This window comes from Megalops cyprinoides, chromosome 22 (assembly GCF_013368585.1).
Source record: "Megalops cyprinoides isolate fMegCyp1 chromosome 22, fMegCyp1.pri, whole genome shotgun sequence".
In the NCBI taxonomy this organism is placed as follows: domain Eukaryota; kingdom Metazoa; phylum Chordata; class Actinopteri; order Elopiformes; family Megalopidae; genus Megalops; species Megalops cyprinoides.
The window spans coordinates 3,757,185-3,778,790 of NC_050604.1; the positions used below are offsets into that span (position 1 = coordinate 3,757,185).

The 21,606-nt window shown below is 41.8% G+C and overlaps 1 protein-coding gene across 1 annotated transcript; it reads right to left on the bottom strand.

Moving 5' to 3' along the window:
• Positions 1 to 1,608: 1,608 nt before the first annotated feature.
• Positions 1,609 to 21,308, bottom strand: LOC118770012 (guanylate-binding protein 1-like). The gene is made up of 13 exons (XM_036517450.1): positions 21,294 to 21,308; positions 15,307 to 15,481; positions 14,929 to 15,056; positions 14,587 to 14,696; positions 14,094 to 14,287; positions 13,008 to 13,250; positions 11,346 to 11,626; positions 10,451 to 10,642; positions 10,079 to 10,181; positions 9,070 to 9,263; positions 5,757 to 5,921; positions 2,014 to 2,181; positions 1,609 to 1,923 (listed from the first exon to the last, which is right to left on the bottom strand). Exons 1-13 carry the CDS (start codon positions 21,306 to 21,308, stop codon positions 1,609 to 1,611), a joined length of 2,283 nt encoding a protein of 760 aa, XP_036373343.1.
• Between the last annotated feature and the right edge of the window lie 298 nt (positions 21,309 to 21,606).

Consider the following 21,606-nt stretch of genomic DNA (forward strand, 5'->3'; position numbering starts at 1 on the left):
CAGCATGGCTGAACAATTATGTACAGACTGAAACTTGTACGTAGAGACACATTACATCAGCTGTTGCACTCCAGTCCTAATCATAGTCATTACATTTTTAGGCAAACTTGTGATCCATTAAGGCAAAATTATAATAGCCTGTATTTCTGAATATCAATAATGGTGTTTCATAGAATTAAAGGTTTTTCCTTTTTTAAGGTAAGCAATAAAGTACACAACACGAGGTTTTAGGAAAATAGTTCTCAATTATTTACTTAGGAAAACATTAATGAAATAAGAAAATGAAATAAAAATGAGTGTTCTTTTTTTTAAACCTTCAAAATAGAATGTCCCTCTTTTTCAAGGTAAACCTTTAAATGAATTCTCCCTCTTTTCTAAGGACAATAATAAAGTAACTGAAATAACCATTTTTCCAGGAAAATACAGTAAATAAAATATCTTTTGTCTTTTCAAGAAAAACACTGTACCATAAGTATATGCAAATACCAATAAACACTTTTAACCCTTGAATTGATTCAAAACCTCAGTTTACCCTTCAAATTCACTTAAGCGCAATTATGTGGGCCCACACACCGCATGCCAAAGCCGGCACTCTGATTAACTTATAGAAAATAACAACCGGGTACCCCTTTAGTCATTCGGTGCAGGCCTGGATGTAGCTTGGGTACGTTGTAGCCTCAAAACACTGTGGCTGCTTCACCCCAACTGAGCAACAGAAAAGAAAAAAAGAAAGGTACCTTAATGACCAGTGTTGTATCCACACACACAGGCTGATGGCAGGAGAGGAGGTGAGCTGGGAAGAGGATCCGCCCGGAGGAAACGAAGACCCGTCACTGCCGATGTCACGGTGCTCGCTCGTCGTCTGCAGCTCCACACTTGCTATCCCACAGTCTCTGCCGTACCGGTAGCTGCTGCTAGCTTTAGCAAAGTCACTGTGAGCTACTAGCTACTGAGTTAGCGGCTAGCTCCACGTCGTCATCTTCTTATTTTGGATCGAGTAGTTCACTCAAACACACAGGAAAATTACCAATAAGTCCTTGAGAGAGTCCGGGTTGAACATCTCCACTAACCTGGTCACAAACATCTACTCACAGTCTCTTTTCGTTACTGTTTACTACACGCTTCTCCTTTCTGCCCTCTCGCTTGCTCGCTCGCTCACTAGCTCGGCCCGTGCCTCGCGTTATCCGTCCGTGCCGAAAACACCTAAAAAGTGACGTTCCGGCTGATCTCTATTAACCCCATAAATGCTGGTTCAGACAGTTTTTACAGATACCTATCTTTTAAATAAAACAATAAACATAAACATATAAAATATATTCTTTTAAACTTCTTTTAAACATTTTTATAACATTTAATGAATTTAACCGGGTTACACTTAGCATACACTACCACCACCCAGTCATGCCAGTAGTACTTCTCATCCAGAAGTGTCTTTATGTTCAGAGCCAAATCTCTACTCTTCTCCCATTCAGACTTTTGACCAATCATCTCCACATCAGTCTTGACCCATTTTTGGTGCTTCTGGATGCAGGTGAGCACAATCCTCTGTTGGGCCTGCACCACCTGGCTGAGCTTCTGAACCAACTCTCTAGCCTTGGCCTCACCATTTTAGCCTTTCAGCACATAGTAATACAGATTCAGCTGCAGGCCTTTCAACAACACTGCTGTGAAGTGGTGGCTGTATTGCATCACAGCTGTGATGTTGCCCTTGAACTTCTCCACCAGGATGTCCAGGAGGTTTATCCTGAGGGAGGGTTCGTCCTGTGTCAGGTAGCCATAAAAGCTAGCCACACTGCCCTCTGTCGCTGTGCTGTCATAGAAGGTGGTGAACCTTTCTGCCAGCCTCATCTTCTCCTCCTGTGACTCGGCCACCACAGCACTCTCCATGAACTTGGCCCAGGAGTTCTCGATGTGGCTCTCGTCCTGGGAGTACACACTGGTGTAGGAGGACCACTGCACCTACGTCTGTAAGGAGGCCACTTGGAAAATGATAGAGTCCAGCTTATGGTTCACCTTCACAAACTCCTGCTTCATCAGTTTCACGTCTTCTGCTTCATCAGGAATGAAGTCTAAGATGAAACCGATGAAGGGCCCCAAGGTGCCGAAGGCGGGGGCGATTTTAGCCAGCCTGCCCATGCTTTTGAGGATGATTGACAGGGCTTTCTCTGCATTCTTCTCTGCCTGAAGGGAGTCCTGGCCCAAAAGTTGGAGTCATGCCAAATTTGGTATACTTTATTGCCAGGGGGAATATTGGGTACCCACCAAGTTTCATGAAATTTGGCCGTATGGGGGCGCTATACCTGAAAAACAGAAAAAAAAATTCAAATGCCTATATCTTTGGAACCAAAGCAGATGTTTCAACCAAATTTCTTTCACAGTGAAGGACCCTAGCTGGGAAAGCATGAAACCTGTGTGTCGGCCATTTTGTTTTTTAGCCATCTTGGTATTATCATTTTTTCAATGGTTTTCTATAGCAGGCCATAGAAGCCCTAGGTAGATGTTGGTGGAATCTGGCACCCTCATAGAGCACAGTCCAAGGTATCCAGGCAGCAAATTTGGAGTCAATCCAACAATCCCTGTAGCGCCACCAACAGGCCAAATTTCAGAATACATTTTTGCTTATTACTTTTGAACCTTTTGAAGTTGTGATCCTTATTTCTGCTGAATCCCTGGGTCATGATGAATTGAACAGACTCATTCACTGTAATGGATTTTTGAAAAAAAAAAGATATTTTCAATTTTATGATGACCTATGGGGGGATTAATGGTTCAGTGAGGGGGGGGGGGGGGGCAAGAGTGGTCATGATCTTCACAGCCTGGGGTATGAAGCTATTTAGAGGCCTGGTGGTATCAAATTAAATGATTTCTTTAAATAAATAAGATTTGATCTTCAAAAGGTCTTTTGCCAAAAAAGACTTGCCATTTTATTATATTCAGCTAATATGATATGTTCTCTGCCATTTTTCCCATGATTTTGGAATTATTCAATTACCCAAAAATTGCACTCCTCCAACAGAGCTGGCGCATCTTATTGCAATGTCCCAAGAAGGCACACTGCATTTTATGGCACTGCTTATGTTTAAGTTTGACATATATGTAGTGGGGGGCAGTGCGGTGGTGCAAATGGGTATTATGGAGGTTTCAAGCTCGGGGTGCGTCTGCGTTCAGTCTGTACCTTGTTCCTGTGTTGATGTGGCTTTCCTCTGGGTATTCTGGTTTTTCTACCGCAGTCCAAACACATTCAGGTAATGTCAGTTGGACATGCTATATTGCCCATAGGTTTGAGTGTAAGAGTGAGTGTCAATGTGTCTGTTCACCCTGTGATGGTGTCTTGTTCAGGGGTTGTTCTGAATAGTTGTGTACATGGTGGCCCTGATGCTTGGCCCCTTCATTGCTGCTTGCAGCTATATTTATGTACTGTTTCAGTTTGTTTATTTGAATAATTGATTGTTGTTTTGTTCCCTCTTTTTCTGTGCCCTTTGGTTTAGGCTATGGGGCGGAGGTAGCCCCTACCTGTGTATATAAAGGGGGGATAGTTTCAGTTCAGGTGGTCTCTCACAGGGGCTAGGTTTGGGCTTGGGTGGCTGTGAGAGGGAGAAAAGTTTTGGTCTGGTCATCTTGCCAGTACTTGGGCCAGTAGGGCCATAGGCTTGAGTTTGCCTTAGTTTGTTTTTTTTTGCTCTTACAAGTGTTTTTTTTTTTTGTCACGTGTGCCAATAAATTCATGTAATAAACACGTGTGCACACTTTCTTGTGAAATATCTTTTGTGGCTGGTTTATTGCCCACTACGACCGCAACACCACATTACCTTTTGACAGGGACACATAGTGATTTGTTCTTACAAAATACCATACCATTTCAGGTATGTACATACATGTGTGCAGGCACATATGGCCAGTGAGCAAGTTATGTTAGCTAAATTACTTTATCACACAGTTTGAGTTCATGGTTGAACATTCATGAATCACTGCAATGTAACTTTCCATCTGTTACTCCACTTAGACATCAGAGAGAATATTATGTCAAGTTTAATCGTAAATGTTCATCATTTCCTTGATAAATTAATTGGGTGGGGTTACCAAATTGGGCAAATGGATTCAAAAGTAAAATCCAACATTCTAACATTTATTTACTAACAATGTTGTTACATGCAATAGCCACTGTGCTGCATAGCTTATCTGACCTTTTCCTGCACTGAATTGTTGCTGAGAGAAAACATACTTATGTGTCAAGTCAGAATACTCCTATCATGGAAAATAATGAGACAAACCATCATTTTGAGCAAAACACCCTCATTTTGAATAAAGTCAGCCCTAAATGCACATCTCCATACAGAAGCTTAAGCAACCCATGGCCAAAAATACTTATTAGTAACAGAAGCACGCAGCTGTCTAGGGAATCACTTAAGCAGGGTTTGCATTCGCATATCTCAAGTCTGAATCAGCCCTTAAATGTCTGAGCATCTGTTGCTTGTCTTGTGTAAGTCCTTGTTATAACATTTAAGCAGAAGCAGTTAAATGTCACATGTTAAATTACTAACCCTGTAGCAACATCCCTCTGTGCTAGGTGTTCCTAGTGCTTGGATGAAAATAATTCTGGAAATAAAATGCATTATATTTACATATAATAAGAGGAAATAAAATATCAATAGGGTTGGAAAATGAATCCTTTTGCTTTTCAGACTGCACAAAACAGATTAATTCCACAACTTTTTCATGTGGTTGCATTACCCACATGTGTCACCTCATGTTACATACTCCTACTTACAAAAAAGAAATTGGGTACTATAAAAAGTGTTTTACAATAAGAAAGAGAATATAGTTTATCATAGTAGATAGCTTTGTGGTATGATTAAAATTTCCAGTGTGAGGTTCACAGTGGTAACCAGGTAATGCTCCCACATCAGGGTACCGTTCATTGATGAATTAACAATTAACCAAGCTCATGAGGACCTCAATGTCTGGCAGGCCAGTGTGAGGTTATCTCTGTAGGGGTGAGGCATGCACCACATCCAGATGTCCTTTGTCTCAGACAGAACTGTAGAGCTCAAAGGGAACCTTGACAGCAAGCAGAGAACCATGAATCCACCGATGAGCCTGAAAACCATGACAGAAGAATGAAAAGATTAAAGGCATCCTGAAACAGCAGAACCCTGCAATCAGGGAAATGGCCAGTGCAGAAATCCCAAAGAGAAATTAGGAGAAATTTGGAGGAACAAAGACAATCCTAAAACTGAGGGGATAGGCCTACATTCCTACACAGACCAACAGAATGATAAGAGAACTTTAAGTTGGTAAAGACTGGCTTTTAAAGATTGGTTTTCATTTAAAAGACTGTGACTAAATGTGACGTTCATGTTTCTTCAATAAACTTCATTATTTGTTAACACTATGGCTTTGGTCTAAGATATGCTTTTAAGGCTGATGTAAAAGATTTCATAAAAATTTTCAGCAGAAAAAAATAATCCAAAACACAAATCTGTCTTTGTTATATTATGTTTCTATTCAGTCAGCAATATTAATAAATATGGACAACATATTTGTGCTTACTTAATTTCAGTCAGAGTTATGTAGCACTTCAGACCCATCTGGAGATGAGCAGCCCTGATCTGCATTGCATTCCATGATCCTTTCCATCCTCATCCATTATCATCATCACTTTTCCTTTACTTGTCTTATATCTTTCACCTCACATACATGCAATTCACCAGCACACTCTCTCATATCTGCCACCCCTCTGTACACAGAGGCACTACCTCATTTGTAAACATGAGAAGCATACAGTTTTCCCCATTTTCCCAGTCACCTGTGTGCTTCCCAGCCAGTCTGTTCATCAGGTAAGACTTGCCAGTGTGGTATTTGCCCACAATGGCCACCACCACCACGGGCTGCTTGATGGAGCTCAGGATGTCCAGGGCCTCCTAGTTCACATTCTTTATAGTATGAATGAGACAGATAGTCAGTGACTTCTCCAGTTGTCCATTCTGCAAGCAGAAATGCAAACAAATGCACAATCCAGTATTTTTTACGATGTTATCTTCGCTCTTCCAGATAGTTCTTCTTTCTTCAAAATGCTGTATGCACCATATTGTATGTACAGCAGATGGACACTGGGAAATCAACTGTTTCAATTTTATGTGGCCTCAAAGGTTTTCAAACATACAGCATGACTTCAAGAAACAGCTCCTTCAAAATGGATTGTTATATGACTTGAAAGAGGTTCACCACACACATAAGGTCCGGAAGGGAATTATTAGTATGTAGTCTATTAATAATGAAAATGTCATAAAAAGAGGCACATTAATACTTTAATTTTGTTAAACACTCATTTTGTTTAAACATATTAACTTGGAGAGTGTATGCATGGAAGTTAAGCAAAAATCCTTTCAGAAGAGAAAGGTATTTTGCAGGGACCTGGGTGATACTAAAGTAAGTATTGCTCAACTTGAAGAGTCCCAATGCCAACAGCCTCTTGCCCAAGAATTATTCACCCAATCAATGACATTGTAGGAATTAGTGATTTGATTGATCAAATAAAATGTTCATTTACATGTAGGTAAATGCTTTTTGGCAACCTTTTCTCAGGTAGAGTTTTGGCACAAATTTTGCAGCTGAATACATTTGAGCCTGCAGAGAAAATCTGAATGATGAATGAACCAGTGAATAAACCAAGCTGGAATGAAATGCAAGCTAAGAACAAACAAAGGGATTCCGTGAGAGAGAGTTTTGCATGTGAGCAGTTGATACTCAAGCAAAATGGCCCGGCTTTGTGCCTGAGCAGGATACATTTTTGCAAGAGCATGGGGATATATGCGCAAAAATGAATTTTCTGCTCACTCGATCACTCCATCACAAAATAGACAACACTATTTGTGAAATCATGCTTCTCTAATAAATCAAAAGGTGTTTAGATTTAGGGTGTGCAGGAATCTGGATATTAATGCTCTCCTTATGGGAAGTGATGAAGAGGGTTATACAGGAAGACCTAAACAGAAGTGGGCAGATACCTGGCAGATGACATTCAATTTAGCTAAATGTAAAGTCTTGTACGTGGGAAATAAGAACCTTAGACAAGACTACTTCATGGGGGGAAAAAACTAGAATGTGCTCAATTTGAAAAAGACCTGGGAATAATGGCTGACCCGAGCTTAACAGGATCTAGGCAGTGTGCTGTAGCAGTAAAAAAGGCCAACAGGAAGTTGGGATATATAGCCAAAAGTATTGATTATAAATGTAAAGAGGTTATATTGAAATTATACAATGCTTTAGTCAGACCTCACTTGGAATATTGTGTGCAGTTCTGGGCACCGCACTATAAGAAAGATATTGTGGCTCTTGAAAAAGTTCAAAGAAGGGCAATTAAATTAGTTCCTGGCATGAAATATAAAAGCTACGAGGAAAGACTCAAGTTACTTAACCTATTTAGACTTAGCGAGAGGAGACTTAGGGGTGATTTAATAGAGGTTTTTAAATTTATAAAAGGACTCAATAAGGCTAACTATTATACATTTTTAGGGTGAGTTCAGTCTGTAGAACAAGGGGACATAAATAGAAACTAGTGAAGAGTAAGTTCCGCACTGATATAACAAAGTACTATCTTACACAAAGAGTTATCAATACATGGAATAGGTTGCCAGGTCATGTAGTTGACGTTATTAAATGTCCTTAAGTCTGCCAGTTTCTGTGATTTGGGACAGGAAAGTAGGTAAAGTGCAAACAATGCCTTATTGGAGTTGGGTGCGGAGAAACATTTTCAGCAGAGAGAAGGTACTTGGGTTGTATATGTATTTATGTTCTTTTCATTTATGTTCATTGTTGTGTGACTCAGCATTCCAGTAAGTCATTACATATTTTTAAAAAATCATATTTTATCCCCATTTGATTCATTTTCACTCTTAAGTATGTCTGCAAGTAATATATATCAGTAATAAGTATCAGTAGTGTTCCACCATGTTGCTGCTGTTATAAACATTTTGATGTTACTAAATGCAGCTGTTTGGGCAGCAGGATGGTACAGGGGTAACAAACAGGGCTCATAACACAGTGGTTGCTGGTTTGAGCAGCCACTGCTGTTGCTCCCCTGGACAAGGTACTCCACCTGCATTTTAACCTCTGTAAATTGTTCTGGATAAGAGCTTCTACTAAGTACATATTCATATGCACATACATATACTAAATACATATTTCTATTTTAACGGAAGCATAGGCCTTTTGGCTTGAAAGAATAAATCACACAGTGTTTCTCTTTTACATGTGTTTTACAACTATATATTGGACTGAACAGAAATACAGAAAAATCAAACACAGTTCAGGAATGAGGTACAACCTGGTTGGCAACTCATCTCCTTTCCCTCCGTCACCAACCTTCAACTCAACATCGTCTCGCCCTTCATAACAAAATTTCAGGGCAGCACCTAATTTTTCTCCATATTCAAGAGAGCACACAATCTCCGCCTCCCCTATGATTTCTCAGAATGGCGTGTATCTGTTCGATTTGAAGCTGCTTTGCTCTCTCCCTCTCCTGAAGCTCTCTCTCTATCCTGGCTCTCTGCTCCTGTGCCAGTGAAATGAGAGAGAGGATCATCAGTCTTGCACCAGTCACACAAGGCACACGTTCATTTCCAAATGGCAGGTTTCTGTCAGACACGTATTCAAATGCACAAGATTCCCCCTGTCCATAACTGTAATAAGTGAGAAAAATGTAAGTTTTTTCATGAAATATACTTGGCAGTAGGTTCATTTTTGTGGTTCACTACAGGAAGGGCAGCTTTTCCTGTTTTTCGGTAAGAATGACAGCTTTGCTAACTGCAAGACAAGCTACCTGTGGTTTGCATAAGAACAGCCCTTTTTCAGTGGTGTACAATGGCAAAAATTACTGTGATATTTAACACGTAAAAGGTCTTTTAAAACGTCTGAAATCCACAACCCTGGTGATTTAACTTCCATTCATATAAATTTCACAATATGTTATTTCATATGTAAACTTAGTTGTGTAGCCCAATTTACGCATTCATAAAGTATTAGTCACAAGCCTAGACGAGAATGGCCAAACATGTACTGGATAGGTACCTCCAGGTTCCTCTGCACTTGTCTTTCATGTTCCTCTTGGGCCGCTATCCGGTCTCTCTCCATTTTCTCCCTCAGCAGCCTTTCCTCTTCTTGGTGGACGCGCTCCATCTCTGCCAGCCTTTGAGCTGTGGCCTCCTGTTCCTGCCGAGCTATCTCTGCTTTCTGCTTCTCAATTTCAGCCCGAGCTCTCTCCTCTGGGGTAGTACATTTAAACATACCATTACAATAAGGGCTATTTAATGTCTTTTGCAATGATTCTTCTGAAACATTTGCCTTTGGACTAAATACTAGTTTGTATTTTCAAATGTATAAGACAACACGCATCACTCTGGTAATTATTCAACTTAATTTTTAAGAGAGCAGCCCACTTTTTATTATTTTTTGACAAATTTGTTTTTAATACAAAGATACTATATACTACTGCAAGTTTTCCATAATGCTGGCTGCATTATGAACAGGCTTTCCCTGCATCAATGAATTTAGTGACGACATAACTATTTCTCCTAAACTGGCTATAGAATACATCATTTAACCAGGCAAAGTACCCTCCCCATCAGAGTTACTTTATTTCATGAAGTGGACACAAAGACTTGAAATGAAGCTGTTGTGTAGAGGAATTTCTGTAAAAAGACTGTGAAATATAGCACAGTGTTTATTCTGAGATGTTTAAAATTACGAGGTGGAATTTATTCATCTATTGTAGAGCTGTTTCTAGCATTGTTATTCTGCTAAAGCTCAAGCTGTGAGAGTTGTGAGATGTACAGCAGTTTAAAGTGTGGTGTAGCTTAGAATGTAGCTCTACGATGCTGTGGATCCAATACATCCAATGGTATACACAATGACTGGTGTTCTTATGATGCAGTAACTTCCAACTATAACTGTTTCATATCAGCACCAGTGATATATGGACACATTAGGCGCAAACATCACTTAACTGTCAGTCTCACTTTTTTGCTCTCAAAATTTAGAATATCACATGATCATTCTGCTCTGTGCTGTCCCCACTCACCCCGTAAATGATCCTCCTGCTCGGTCAGATTTCTGTCAATTGTCAGAATGCTTGTTCCTTGGTCGTCCTTCTCCTGAAGGAATGCCTCCAGGATATGTTCGGCCTGAAACGCAAGGTCAGTTCTGTGATTAGGAAATAAATTTGAGACATCCCATGATATGCGACATGCAGCAGACAGTCTTATCCACAGCCACTTTCATAGTTTTCAATACCACTAGATTTTTACTGGGGCAAATTTAGGTTAAGTACTTTACCCAAAGCTACAACAGCAGCACCCCAGTGGAAAATCAAACCAGAAGGCTTTGGTTCATGAGTCCTGGTCCATTACACCACACTGCTAACATTGCGTGAGACACGTCACCCTAACAGTACCTGTGTGCCTTTGCCAGGTGTGTCTCTGTACTGCTGAATGATGGAGTGCAGCTGGACTCTGTAGTCAGCATATCCTCCTGGTCTCATGTAGGACTGCAGATCCAGAGTGGCCCACAGCTGCTGCAGCAGAGCAGTACAGCGCGTCTCTGACACCTCTTGACACTTTCTTTCATAGTCTTTTTTAACATGCTCCTGAGGACACATACAATAATGCTGGGATTACACAGTCATGCAGTGATGCATACTGTAACTGCACAGACAATAACACAATGTCATTAAGCATCAGCACTTTGTCTCCAAGACAGTTCCTGCTTTGCATGACCTGGGCCAGGATGAAATCCAGAATGAGTGTATTACTTCCAAACCTGCAATACCTTCCTCACAGTTATGACATAATGGGTGTTCAATTTTTTTCCACAACACTTTCGCAGTGCACTTTAATACAGAACTCTTTCATATCCCTTGAGGAAGACACAAGTGTACATATCCAGTGACCTTAAAATTGTCAGTGATAGCTCTTAGTAACTGAAGCCTTTTCAGACTTTGGAATTGTATTTCTCGAAGTATTCATTGTGGGTGATGTATGTCTTGTCAAGCTTTTCAAGAGGTCAGTGAGAGAAAGAAAAGACGGACAGCATTTGTGGTAAGAAAACACAGGAGACTGGCAGGAAACCATATACTAGTTACTTTATGAATTCTTGTTATGCTATGCTGTTTTCACCATAATTTGCAAGTGTAAATGGGGTAAAAATAGCATTCACCAAGCAACACAGTGTTGTAAAGTTGGGCTTGAAGTGTAAGAGTGTGGCAAAGAGTGTAAATTTTGTTGCAGTATTATGGAAGCATAAAGCCTTAAATCTACTTGCATGTCAAATCTGGAACCCCAAAACCATACCATGAGTTTATTCTGGTAGACATGGTTCTCATCTTTGAAGGAACTGTTCATGAACAGCTGCAGCGCCTCCTTCAGGCAGCCCTCATGAACACTGGAGAGCTCCTCCTCTGTGGCAGTGGGCAGCATCACCCGCTCTCCCAGCAGCTGCCTGTAGAGGGCATGTGACTTCTCAACTGCAGCAGAGTTCTTGATCTGAGACAGTGTGAGCACTGCGTTCTCCAGGCATGGAATCCGCCCACTCTGAATGGCATCCACATACGTCAACGCCAGGTTGCCCAGCACTGAAACAAAGCGAGATGCAGACAATGTTATTTGTGATAGGTTTGAACCAGTTCCATTCCTTTAAATTGCATTTTGTTTGCATTACATTTTGTATTTACGTTCCCACACGCACACTCTGTAATAGCCCTCTGACTGTTAGAGACAGCCAGCCATACATAGGGTTCAAAGGAATGTCCCCGGTAGCTGACCCAGTGGGTGTCCCCAGGACATCCAGGTGTGATATGCACTTCCCGATGGGAATGTTCACACCTGCCATTTGGTATACCACAGACAAGGTACTTAAACCCTCACTTGTGGCCAGTATGTCAAGATTCGGTTGGAACGCATTGTTGCTGCACCTATGTGAGTCTCCCTTTGCGCATTGAAATAAATCTTTCCAATTGAAAAGTGGTCATCAGTGTGTTACTTCGCCGGTGCTGACTTGAAAAAAAATACATGTAAGAGTATTAACATCACTAGTGTCACAGGGTCATAGCAGCTGCTACTTTTAAGACTTGGAAACACTGACTTTTTACAGTTTAAATGACAATTCATATTCACAATCCATATTTCACCCATTACCCATTTTTAAATTACTGTCCCCCTTTTACCACAATTTTGGTATCAACATTGAGTTCGCCACACTGCAACACCTTCCATATCTGTGTAAAGGAGCAGGACTCGTAACCGAAAGGTTGCCGGTTCGATCCCCACTGGGACACTGCTGCTGTACCCTTGGGCAAGGTACTTAACCCACAGTTGCCTCAGTAAATATCCAGCTGTATAAATGAATAACATTGTAAAGAACTGTAACCTATGTAAGTCGCTTTGGATAAAAGCGTCTGCCAAATGAATAAATGTAAATGTAAATGTAAATGCAAGTTAGAGGCATGGAGTCCTCGTATACATGGCAGCCAATGGATATCTTACACACTACAAGTCCCACAATGCAGTACAGGAGAGCCAATACTGATTAGAGGATTTGGAACATCTCTCCCTGACCACAACTTAACATAAAATCACCTCAATGAATCATTCAGATGCTCTGATGGTACAGTGAGCTGAGGAAGTGAGGTCAACATAAGCACACCCAACCACAAAATGGCAAAAATTGTCTCACTGCTTCAGACTCCCGATCATAGTTGACTGTTATAGCCTTGAATAGAACTAGAGAACTCTAGGCTATACATCCTATTTCTTCTGAGAAGATAAAGTTCCTAAACAGCTGTGCACTATGGGAAACTATAATTAGTTAAGCTACAGCACACTGGAGAGAGATATTATTTGACATTACTTTTGTCACTTTTCTTTAATGACATCAAGTTAAATGCTTTGTGGTACCAGTCAAGCATTCACTTGGCTCTGTGCTCATTATTTTGTCTTCAGCATGTTCACACTTACTGCTTCCAGTGACAGCGAGCCCCCCTGCGATGACCTTCTCACTTGAGTGGCTGATGATGTAGCTGCAGAAGTCCGTCGCCTGCTGGATAAAGTCGGGGTCCAGATCTGTGTCAAGGAGCTGATCGATGATCTTCAGTTTGCTCTTGGCGACAGGCCGGTCGAACACGAAGCACTTCCGCGTGGGGAAGAACTGGCAGATGCAGTCCCGGGGGTCATCGCGGAGACCCGTCTGTGAAGGTTTACCTTTAGGGCAAAATGAGAGACAGAACTGCTTACACATTGTCTGCCGAATCAAACAGTTCATTGAAACAAACGTCAGCCAAAGAACAAGGTAAAGTTATAACAAAAGTAGTTGCTACATTACTTTTCACTGTTTTTCCTTCCACCAGCAAGACCATATCCTTTTTTATATGCTCCCTTCACAAATGGTACAGTGGATAATATAAATAAAAGACAGCATCATACAGGCAAAGGAGCAGGACAAAAGAAAAGAAATCAGAGAAGAGGTTTCCTTTAAGAATAGATATATTTATTTATTTCTTACATTAAATATATTAATAAGTGGGAGGCCATGGCTGCCAGACTGAGCAAAATGAACCCAAGTTTACCAGATGCACTGCTGAGATGGGCACAGATACATTTACACTTATTCATTTGGCAGATGCTTTCATCCAAAGCGACTTACATAGGTTACAGTTCTTTACAATGTTATCCATTTATACAGCTGGATATTCACTGAGGCAAGTACGGGTTAAGTACCTTGCCCAAGGGTACAGTAGCAGTGTCCCAACAGGGATCGAACCGGCAACCTTTCGGTTAAGAGTCCTGCTCCTTAACCACTACATGCTACATGCCGCCCCTACAATACAACAAGAGCATAGAAACCTGAAATCTTTGTCAGCCCTCCCTAATGGAACATGTACTAAAATATATTCATTTTGCATTAAGAGTATTTATGGTATGTCTGCTGAAGGTACAGAACATTTTTAGTAATGGGTTCTGAAGATACGGCATTAATCTGATAGGACACCGAGTCAGAAGAGTCTGAGGGGGTTGTGCGACTAAGGCTTCGTTCCATGCTCTTACCTGCTTGCATCTTGAGAACGTTCTCCAGGTACTCATCGGCTGTGATGGTCCTCCCGTTCAGCTCCAGCTCCAGGGTGAAGTCTCTCACGGTCCACACAAAGGAGGGGAAGAAGTGCACATACGCAGAGGACGGCTCTTCATCTTTCTCCCCGCTGGACTTCACCTTGATGTGCTCTGTTAGCTCCGTCACATAGCTGTTGCACAGGGGCATTGAGGGAAATGAACTCAAGTGTTGCACTGAAATGAAAGTTGTGAGATGGGCCAAGGGGGTTCCTAACAGGCCCATATTGCAATGGTCTGTTTAAGCTGTGGTTCACTGGGAGAATCTAACAAACAAATCAAGCTTTTCTTTGATCCTACCAAAGAAAGGACACATGCTTTTACGGCAGATACATACAATGCAGGTAATGGATTTGCACTGAGTTGTAATTAAAGGTGTTGCTAAGAGGGATAATAGCCTGCCCCTCCAGGCCCCTGTTGATTGCCAGGATACTGCAGACTCATCAGTGCTTCATTGTTGATGGTGCCCATGCTGTTGTAGACCAAGGTGCTGCTCAGGAGGATGGCCAGTGCAAAGATCCAGGTGTCATTCCTCTTATCTCCCTGTTATATGATCAACTGGTATTAAATATTACTATGTAAAAAGAGTATGTAGATTTGTGCTGAAGCTTGACATGAAAAGGCTTATGTTCAAGTCATACATGTAATTTTTAATTTTAATGAAAAGTTTCCATTCTGGATTCACAGCTGGTTTAACCAGACAAGGCAAAATTGTAGTTATTGTAAAATGCAGATTTTGATGTTTAGCAATGGAATAAAGTCCAAGCTATCCTACCTTCTCCACATCTCCCAGTCCCTCAGTGTCCAGCAGGACCAGTGTGTGGTTTTCTCTGCAGGGGTGAGGCACACACCACATCCAGATGCCCTTTGTCTCAGACTGGATGGTGGAGCCCAGGGAGAACCCTGAAAACACACAGGGAACCATAAAACCCTAGAACCATAACAGAATGAAAACTTCATGGAGGAGCCTGGATCCCCCAAGAGACACATAAAACCTTTGAGGAACCTAAAACACCTGAATCCAGAGATCAGCAAAACAGTGCAGGAATCTAAAAAAGAACCCTGAAACAATGATGAGGACCATGAAACTGACTGTAAAGGAGCAAAAATCCCAAGCAGAAGTGTAAGACGAAAATGAATGTGGAACCAGTACCTGTGCGCTTCCCAGCCAGTCTGTTCATCAGGTAAGACTTGCCCGTGCGGTACATGCCCACAATGGCCACCACCACCACAGGCTGCTTGATGGAGCTCAAGATGTTCAGGGCCTCCTGGTTCACCTGCAGCGCACCTTCATTTGTGTTCTCAATCAGACAGACAGGCCCATCCATCTTCAATGGCCTTCAGTTAACCAGTTAACCAGCACCCACAAAGGCACGTGAGCACAAAGGCAAAAGGACAATCAGGTGAGGGGATTTCATGTGTTTCATGCAGAATGTTCCATTTCCATTGGGTTAAAGGCAGAGCTTACCTAGTGATGGGGTCTATTTGGAAGCTTCTTTGTAGATTTTAGGTCTCTGTGACTAGTCTTGAGAAGGGGCCTCTGTGTCACTGGCTGCGAGTCTTGGTCCCTGGAGAGAATCAGGTCCTTGAGGTCTCAGTTGTAATCATGAAGAACTGGAGGAAATTGTTCACTGTGAATACTGTCCACGGATCACTCAAGTGAAGGCGCTCCCTCTGGAGGATCAGAGTCAATATATGGACACACATGTCTTTTAATCAATCACCTCAGCTGCATTTGTGAGGAGGCTATCTGTCTCTTTGTGAAAAATCATTAATGCTGAACAAATAACACTCTTGCACTCACGCAACACAATCAGATCGGATGGATTTCATGTGAGGAGAGAGGAACGTAATGTACAGTGAAACTGAGGGGGCAGTTTCACCCGTAAACTAGGTTCAGGTTAATGCTGCTGTCACAGTGGGGTGTCGGTCAGGACATAGCAGTCAAGTTCCGGGTTCAGTTGTTTATTGAGGATTTTGGGATGTGTGGAGGTGTGAGTGTGTGTGTGCGTGTGTGTTATTTGTATGTGTGTGGTTTCCTGCAAGGAGTAAGCAGGGAGAATAAATCAGGACTGATGGTTAAATGTGCAATATACAATGCCACATGATAGTGCTATTACAGCAATTATGAATATACATTTAACCTCTATGCACGATATATACTAACAGGCATTCAAGCAGTGTTGCAAAGTACATTGCACTGGGATAACATTGTATGGGACATACAGGCTTTGACTGCATTAATCGGTATGGCTATGGAAACATTTATACATCAAGGACAAACACTATCTTAATTAACATGCACACACCCTTCTCTCTCTACAGACAATAGTATTACAACCAGTTGAACTTAGGCATACGACTTACTTTGGCACAGACGCACACCACAACAACACAATGATTGGTCCCCAAGGGCTCTGTCTCCTCAGTTCTTCACTCTAGGGGTGTTGGTCTGGTGCTGAGGTGGGAGAAGTCACCGCTACTTTATATTGTCCTGTATCCTTGGCCCTGTTGAATTTCTCATTGGTGGCCGAAGGATACACACAGGTCAGAGGGCAAATGGTGACCTGGGGGCTGTCCTGGGGGTGCGCCTGTGCCTTGAGTTACCTGCGGGGGTCCTTCTGATAAGGGGAGCAGCAGGACCAGTTTGGGCAGGTTTCAACTAGGTTGTAAACAAGTGCCTGTGAGAGGTGGGGGTGGTGCGCAAACAAAGACACAGACAAAGACATGAGTAGGGAATGTGGCCCTTTTCTACATACAGTGTGTGTATGTTTACGTGTTTGTGTTTTCCTTTCTGTAAGCACTCATAGCCCCTTTCACACATGAACTCGACGCCGGAACGTATCTGGCTCTTAGCCAATAAATACTGGCATAAATACTGGCATACAAATATCACTCTGTCACATCAAAAATGTTTCCTGGATATTTTTGCTCTTTATAAACCAATACAATTAAATTATAAACGATTAACCAGCAATCACTGGAAACTCCCCCACAGTCACCTCCCATGTTAGTCAGCCCCATTTGTCTGCTCTCTCCCAAACCTACAAGTCCCATCAGCCCCCAGCCCTTGGGTCCTTTGGCTGATGGAGTCCGTCCTGCTGGTGCCCTTGGATGCACAGGTAGGCCCTGTTCCCCCCCAAACCACAAACATTTCTTTGATTGAAAAAAGGGTGTAATTGACAAAAAAATATTGTCCAAGATTAGAAATGCTTAAACATTCAGTTGGCCACCCTGCATGTTAAGACATTTCACCTGTCCTTCTTGATTTATAGAGTCAGTGGTTTGGGTGTGTTTTGGGAGGAGGCAAACAAAGGAGCCGGTGAAATACAGTGGGGATGGTAGATAGTACCATGATATGTTTGCCCTTCTGCTTAGTTAACCTAAGTTCATGTAATGGACATGCACTCTGTTACAGAGAGACAAACAAATAATAAGAAGAAAAATCACCAGGACTCAAAGTCAGACTTAACCTGTGGGACTATAGCCCACAAGAAGGGACTCTGACCCCTTATCTACTGGGGAATAAACCTGGTCTCACAACAAATTGGAAATTTAGATGGATATGGTTATCAACGTAGAACACAAAAAACAGTTCACTTGATATGCGGAGTGGGTCACAGAAAGACTGGGCTGGATAGAATGGTTGATAATACTAATAAGAGGATAATTGATAGGAACTGTAAGGAAAATGCAAAACCTGTTTCAGTGTTCTTGGGTGGTCACCTAATACAGACAGAGACAAAGGGAATTGATTGGCATGCTTCAATGTTTACAGTGACCATTTGGTTCCACACCACACTAGTTTTGCTTTGTAATGAGATTGCTATTAACCTAAACCCTGGAACTACGAGTCTTACTTCATAAGAAGGAAAAATCCCTACATAAATTGGCGAGCCAGTGACAGACAAAAAGGGTGGACAATTGGAGAAGAATTTTGCTGCAAGAAAAGAAGCTTCAGCCTTACCAGGACAGGTCTTCTTTTGCTACAAGGAAAGAAGAGACTGTGGCTCCTTTCCCAACCCTCTTTTGATGAGAATTCTCCTGTGGTTGTAGAAGCATTTGATCTTGCTGTTGAGTTTAGATCTTGCTGATACATAATTTTGACCAGTTTAACAGTAAGGTTAGCTTTACTTAGGTTAAGCAGGAGGTGTGGTTGTAGAGGAACTGGGCTTTTGTTTTTTGGAAAGCACCAGCAGGGTTTCCCACATTTAATACTGTGTCCTTAAAATAAACCACCACCGTAGGTATATTGTATTAGCTATATACTCAGAACCTACAATGATGGAGTGGACCATCAAATACATTGCAAAGATGGATCATATGGACCTCTTGTAGATAAGACAGATCCTCTGAATTGGTTAGAGGAAGCATGTAGAGAGAGGAACATGGGGTGTTCTAAAAAGAAGCGTAAACATGCAAATCTTTTACAAGCTTTACTGCAAGGGCAGTGTGAATTGAAACGTCGGCTAGCTGAGGCACAGAGAATGTGCAGAACAGAAGCACACCATAGAGGTGTTAAGAAAGACCATTGATGATCTTGAGAGTTAGAAATCTGCTAGTCAGGCAGAACGTAGACTAGCAGCTGAACACAGTATTGATTTGCGACAACAGGTTGCCTTGTTGAGAAAGACTCTGGATGAGGTTAAAATGGCTAATGTCTTGCTAAAAAAACAGCTTGAAAAGAGCCAAAATGCATACAAGGCACTTTGGGCTAGAAGCAGCAAAAATCCTGATGTGGTTAAAAAGGACGTTGCAAATGAAAATGCTTTAAAAAATAAGTTAGAGCAATTTAAGTGTCATGTGGCAGCATGGGGCATAAAATTACCACAGGATTCCGATTCAGAGACTGATAGCTCAGGTGAGTCTGAGGAAGACACACATAATACTGATTTAGTAAGAGCTGCTCCATTTTGGGTTAGGGAGTGAAGAACTCGTAGGAGACCAGCAGTAGCAGCTGAGGGCCAACCTGGGGCTACACAGTATGATTATGAGGAGATACTTGAGCGTATTCCTTTGTCTACATCAGAGCTGGGTAGTCTGTGTTCCAATGTTGGTAAATGGGATGGCATTTGTGACCAACTTCCTTATCTTGCTGAATTGCAGATGCAAGCCAGAGCCAATGGCCTAGATGATCAGGACTGTTGGCAAATTATTCAGCTAACTTTTCCTGCAGACCTAGTTGAGTCCTTACCAGACAACCTTAAAATGCCTGTTAATGGTGCAAGGGCAAATGCACAGCAGAGAGAAGCAGCATTGTTACACATGATTGGCAATCCACAACCCAACTGGGGACGGATTCAGGCCACTAAACCTGAGGGAGGGGAAAACCCTGCTGCATATCTTAATAGCTTATTTAACTGTTACTCTCAGAATTCTGGTATCCCTTTTCCACAGAGAAATGATCCTGCCTTTGTTGCATTAGTCATGCAACAGTACAATGCACTAGTCAATGATGCTACAAGACTAGCATTGAATCAAAAACAGAAAACTGGTGAATTAACATTTGCAGATATTTGTAGTCTCCTTAGTAGTTGGTATAAGACAACACATGACACCTCAGCTCCCAGGAAAAAGGTGTCCGCAGTTGTTACAAATGAAGGGAGGCGTAAACCTAATAATAGGGATGGCTATCACAACTGTGGTAGGATGGGACACATAAAAAGGATTGTTGGTCAAAGGGGGGAGGTGCTGCAGCACACAGACCCAAACTGCAGAAAGGGGTGGAACCTGTAGATATACAGGAAGCACATCCATCAGCCCCAACCATGACCTATAACCATGAGTTATGGATATGCATAACTTGTTGCATGACCTAAAGCAAATTGTGTCACAAGGTGGTTCTGCTACCACTGATTCAGCATTGAAGAATAGTGGTGATTATTTAGTGATCATTATATGAATAGACTGATTAGTTTAGTAGAATCAGTATACACCGGGACAATAATGATTGTATTCTGTGTAGTTTTTAGGTTGATCACAGAGTTACGACCTGTGACCTACATTCCAAGTGGTGTTGAACTAATCATACACACAGGCACACTGAAAGTAAAATTACCACAGGATTCAGGATGCAGAGTTGCCCCGCAGCTGAGACGGACCGGACTGTCAGAGGTTGATGAGTGTGTAATCGGTAAGACTCTAAGTGTGAAACTTAGTGTGTGTAACATCTGAAACTCTGCGAAGCCTTGCTGTACTGAAGATCATCAATAAACATCTTTTGCCTCTTCTGCAACAAAGGTCCAGACTGAAGTTCTTTGTGTAACAGTTTATTAGTTAGCTTGCAAGTGCATCAACTTCACCAAAATCCAACAGCATCCAAGAATACTGAAAATCCATATTTGAAGCCATAGGGGTGGCCTCTGTAGAAAAAGTGGTTTGATTTGAAACCTGATAGGTTTGGCAGACCCAGTATTGAAGTTACAGTTAGAGGCTGCTGTGACAATTGGTTAGGAGATACAGGAGCTGCAATCACCCTGACACATTTGGATTTTCCCACCACTGGTAAAACTACAGAATTAATAGGAGTTGGTAGGGGAGTTATTACTGCAGCACAGTCAGTTCCCATACAGGCACAGATTGATAGTGACAATACTACCTTAAATGTTTGGATGTCTAAGACGCATGAGAATTCCATTCTTGGAGCAGCAACTATATTGTTGATTTAGCTAATCAAGTTCGTTGGACAGGAGAAGGAGATGTTAATAATTGTGTTGTTATTCCTGATAGACATGCAGTTTCTACAGTTAAGGGGTTGCTTACATATGATTTGCCTAACCTTTTGGGTATGCAAAACCAGAGATTAGCTGAAGTGCTGCAGAAACATGACAATGTGTGGGCTAGTCATAAACATGATTGTGGGAGGGTCCAGAACATGGAAGTACATGTACAGGGAGATGACCCCCCAGCACGGAGGCAATACAAATATCCTAGTGATGCTGAAGCAGATATTGCTCTAGTGATTGACTCACTACTTGAGTCCATGTGCATCAACAGTTAACTCACCTGTGTCCTGTGTCCATGTGTATCAACAGTTAACTCCCCTGTGTGGCCTATAAAGGAACCTGCTGATTCTTGGAGATTGACTATTGATTACAGGCAGATTAACGCTTCGACACCCCCTCCGGCTGCAGTGGTGGCGAGAACTCCAGACATAATGGCCAGTTTACAAAATACAGCAAAAGTATACTCGGCACTTGATCTATCAAATGTATTTTGGTCTATTCCAGTACATGCCGACTCCCAGTACAAATTTGCATTTACGTTTAAGGAAAAGCAATATACATGGGTTGTTTTACCACAGGGCTTTCATAATTCTCCAACACTTTTTCATCAATGTATGGCTGATGTGCTGAAAGGTGTCAGCAAACCACAGCAAGTAATTCAGTACGTAGATGACTTGTTGATCTAGACAGAAACTGAACAGGAACATATTGAGCTCTTAGATGAGGTT